General features: G+C 44.8%; 1 protein-coding gene across 1 annotated transcript; it reads left to right on the forward strand.

Moving 5' to 3' along the window:
• On the forward strand, positions 1–3518 carry snai1a (snail family zinc finger 1a). The gene is made up of 3 exons (XM_008283942.1): positions 1–314; positions 807–1319; positions 2002–3518. The coding sequence occupies exons 1-3, from the start codon at positions 239–241 to the stop codon at positions 2184–2186; spliced, it is 774 nt and encodes a 257-aa protein (XP_008282164.1). The 5' UTR covers positions 1–238; the 3' UTR covers positions 2187–3518.
• The last annotated feature ends 621 nt before the right edge of the window (positions 3519–4139 follow it).

Consider the following 4139-nt stretch of genomic DNA (forward strand, 5'->3'; position numbering starts at 1 on the left):
CAGAGTATTTCAGAACAGAGGCCAGCATTTAGTCACTGCATGAAAGCTGTACATATCACTTAGTTGCTGAAGTCCACCTCAACTTGTGGACTACGGGAGGATATTTCTGCGTTGTTGGAGTTTTTTTTCTTCTTACGGACCCGTGGACTAGATCTGCTTTTTTTTCCACTTGTAAAAACTGTGCGTCGTGACCGCAGGATACTTTTACGCACAGCTATTTTACGCTCAGCAAAGGACAATGCCTCGATCTTTCTTGGTCAAAAAGTACTTCGCGAAACAAAAGCCAAACTACAGTGAACTGGAATGTCAGAATGGTGAGTTATGAAGTTGTTTGTTCCCTCAGTGAATTATGAAAGCATCCTTATATAAGTGTCGAAACCTAGACGTGAAAACCGGCTGTTTTATTTAAGTGTTGTGGTAAATTCCAAGTTAGATGTAACAAACATTTTCTAAATGTTTTGTGTCAGAGCCTGGTTCAACTACAAACCAGGCTACACCCCGATCAAGTCGGGGCCCGTTAGATGCACTTTCCCCCCTTTCTGCACCCAGACAGAGCTCCATTCATGTTACAAGCTCTTGTGAATACGTGGGAGGAAACGGCCCATGGAACCTTCCCATAGCTCCAACTTTATGCTCATGAAATGCTGAGAAAAACAGGAATTTAGAACCAAAATGAGAACAGAACATGTGCAGTTAGTGGAAGCATCTAAAATGTATTTCTAATGATAAAATTGTTGTCTATTGTTCTACAATTCAATCAAATCCTACTTTTTAATTTACTTTCTCACTTTATTCTCTCTTCTCAGACACCTCCCTGGAGAGGTATCCTCTCGCTGAGCTCTCATCAGCGGACAACACTTCCTCCTGCTTCACCACAGGCCTGGTGTGGGACCTAAGCGTCCTTCCTGCCCTCTACCTGCCCACCTCCCAAACAGAGCCCTCGGCCACCCCAGGTCCCCTGGACCTCAGCTCCCCGTCCAGCCTCAGCAGCAGTGCTAGCAGCAGCGGAGAGGAGGACGAAGGTCGCACCTCTGACCCTCCAAGCCCTGAACCCGTACACACATATGCCCCTCGTCAGCGGATGAAATGCACTGGCGTTATGACTCATATCAGCCCCCCAGAAGAGGAGGAGGAAAGGGAGACCCCCGTCACAGCAGCCAGGCCAGCTTTCCTCTGCAAACACTGCCCCAAAGAGTACACCAGCCTGGGGGCTCTGAAGATGCACATCCGCTCACACACTCTGCCCTGCGTTTGCACCACCTGTGGAAAGGCTTTCTCCAGGCCGTGGCTTCTGCGTGGACACATCCGCACACACACAGGTAAGATCCATGTCCAATGAGCTTGTAAGATAGTACATGTCCTCCCCCCTGGTGAATTTCTACTTTAAAGTTGAGTCATGAGTGAAGAAATCCATGTTTGTTGTTGGTAAACGGTAGACTACATTTGAGTTGCTGTCACTGTGAGTCAGGAGATCACTCCCTGGTTGTTTTGGGCTGTGAAGCAGGATATCCATGACAATCAGTTTGATGAGCTCAACACTCGATCAGCAGACAGGGAAGCCCTCTGTAGACCCTGTACTCATTGATCACTCATTGTGTTTAATGTCCCACAGACAATGACTCGTCAGTTAATTATCTTATCACGGCTGCCGGGGAAGAACAGGGACACACATAATGACAAAAGGTTAAAAGAATGCCTGAGGGCTCATTGCTATCACTAAGCACTTAGTACCTGCAGCAACTTGTTAGCATGCTAATCTGATTTGGTTCTGATTAAATCATGCTAATTCAGTCAGGCTCAGACCCCACCAGCCTAACATGTGATTCTTCATTATCTTCACAATGTGTGTGTGTGTGTGTGTGTGTGTGTGTGTGAAGTGTTAATGTAAAGCTCTTGTAAACTCAGAGATGCTTTGTTACTTTGTGAGTACAGCAGTTGTAGTCATCTCTAAAGAGTTTCAGTAAAGACAACTGACATTTGTTTCCATCCTCTTGTATCCAGGTGAGCGCCCGTTCTCCTGCCCTCATTGCAACCGGGCCTTTGCTGATCGCTCCAACCTGCGAGCTCATCTGCAGACACACGCCGAGGTGAAGAAGTACCAGTGTGGCGTCTGCTCTCGCACCTTCAGCCGCATGTCACTGCTGCAGAAGCACAGCTCCTCAGGCTGCTGCTCCACCTCAGTGTGAGATGCCACCAGAGGAACCGAGCTCAGAGCAGTGGAGGGCCACGGAGGAAAGGTCTACACAAGTCCGGCTGGCCTGCTGAGGACCCGTAAGGCCACAAAGAGCATGACATGGCCTGCTTTAAGAACAGGGCCTGCTTTAAGAGATCTGGAGGAAATCAAATCTCATTATGGATCTGACTTTAAAAGCCTCTTAGCTTCTATGCTCCATTTAAAAAAAAACAAAAAACATCTGAGAATCAGATTTTTTTTCTTCCAATCTAGACTGAGGTCTTGAGGCTGGACCAAATCTGAACTGAACAATGCCGACACCCACTTGATATCAGCCCCCTTTGTTGCTATTGTGCCCATTCCAAACACCAAATATGTAGTGAACTCGTTAGGGTATGAGGTGTTCTTTCCTGTCTCTGTCCTGGTGCTGGTCAGCTCAGGATCATGGCCTAGACACAGCTGCTCAGAGGTAGGGGTGCGTGGGTGGAATAAATCTCTTAGCGTGCCTCAAAACACACACACTCGCACACACAAAAGCAAGTGCACACACAGCTGTCCCTGGTACTGTGGTGTAGATAGACGAGGTGCTAACAGGTGCTACAGCTATGACCTTCGCTGGTTGATAGCAGGTGACTTCCACTGCCCTTGGTTTGCTTAAGAAGAAAGAGGAAGCATGTCATCACCAAAGAATGGCACCGGTTAGTGTTTTTTTCACCAGTGGGGATCATTTTAAGCCTCTATTTTGACTACATCCGAACCTTCTCTTTAATCTGATGAGTTTCAGAGATAGGAAAAGTCGTTCTGTCTGTTATTTTCCAAAGACGTTTCACTGTGCAGCTCTGCTGCAACATGGATGACAATGCAAGCCATGCACTCAAGGTTACCACAGTGTTAATAATACCAGCCAAAGCCATATAACTTAAATGAATTTGTGCCTTGAAATTGTATTGCTTTAAAACCAAAATGTGCCTTTTGTTTTTTTTTTGTTGTTTTTTTTTTTTTACCTCATTTAGTAGTCGTGGCTTTAAAAAAAAAAAACTGATTGCAGTATTAGTAGAAATTAGTTCTATACAGTTTTGAAATGTAAGAAGGCTGGGACCAAAGATTTTTATAGTTTACACCATGAAGACATGGTTGCCTAATATGTGATGAGAACCCTGTAAATGGACAGTACAAAGATGAATTTTTAACTTTCCTAAACATTTTATGGCTGTGTTTTCTAGTGCAATGTGCAAATGATGTGTTATTTCAATTTTTTGTACAATTCTTGTGTGTCCACTCCTATTTCCTGTATTGTTGTAACTGATACCTTTTCATTCAATAAAGTAATTTATGTTTATTAAAACTTGCCCTGCTATTTACTTTGGCCTAAGAGAAGCTACACAGCAGTTTTATGTCTGCTTCAACACATTGTGGAAATGATGTTGGTCCATAAAGGTCTGTTTGATCATTAACTGGGGAATTTCTGTTCAGCGTCTTGTAATTAGGCGTGTGGAGTGAACTGACCATTGTGTTGAAACTGAAGTGCAGATGTGCAGGTGAGCACACCATGTGATGGATGGGAACAACTGAATGCACCTGCTTCCAGTTTCCACCTGCTGTCTACTTCTCACTGTCACTGTGCAAACATTGCTGGATATGTGTGTGTGTTTGCACGTACAGTTAAAGAAGAACTTGAGCGAAAGTCGATTTTGCTTCTATCAAAAGATTTAACATGAATTCAGATGTGCTCCCCTGTTGAAATGATCTCAAGGTGGAATTTTGGTTTGTTATAACCATGACTGAAGTGTGTATATACTTTTTCCCTTCTTAGGGAGAGTATAACATTCTCCTCTTCCTCAGCCTAGACAGTGAGTCAGAGTCTGCCCAGACTGCAGTTTGGTTTCCCATGGCTCCTCTGCTCTCAGTCAGTAAGTCAGGCCGCTAGTCTGTCCGACTGTCAGTCAGTTGGTCGGTGTGCGTGGGC

The sequence above is a fragment of the Stegastes partitus genome, unplaced genomic scaffold (genome assembly GCF_000690725.1).
Source record: "Stegastes partitus isolate 25-593 unplaced genomic scaffold, Stegastes_partitus-1.0.2 Scaffold334, whole genome shotgun sequence".
Lineage (NCBI taxonomy): Eukaryota > Metazoa > Chordata > Actinopteri > Pomacentridae > Stegastes > Stegastes partitus.

What these genes read in the sequence shown, in the direction of transcription:
- snai1a (XM_008283942.1), top strand. Translation starts at nt 239, where the DNA reads ATGCCTCGATCTTTCTTGGTCAAAAAGTACTTCGCGAAACAAAAGCCA. An exon ending in TGAACTGGAATGTCAGAATG is followed by an intron (nt 315 to 806) that starts GTGAGTTATGAA and finishes CTCTCTTCTCAG; the next exon opens with ACACCTCCCTGGAGAGGTAT. An exon ending in ACACATCCGCACACACACAG is followed by an intron (nt 1,320 to 2,001) that starts GTAAGATCCATG and finishes TCTTGTATCCAG; the next exon opens with GTGAGCGCCCGTTCTCCTGC.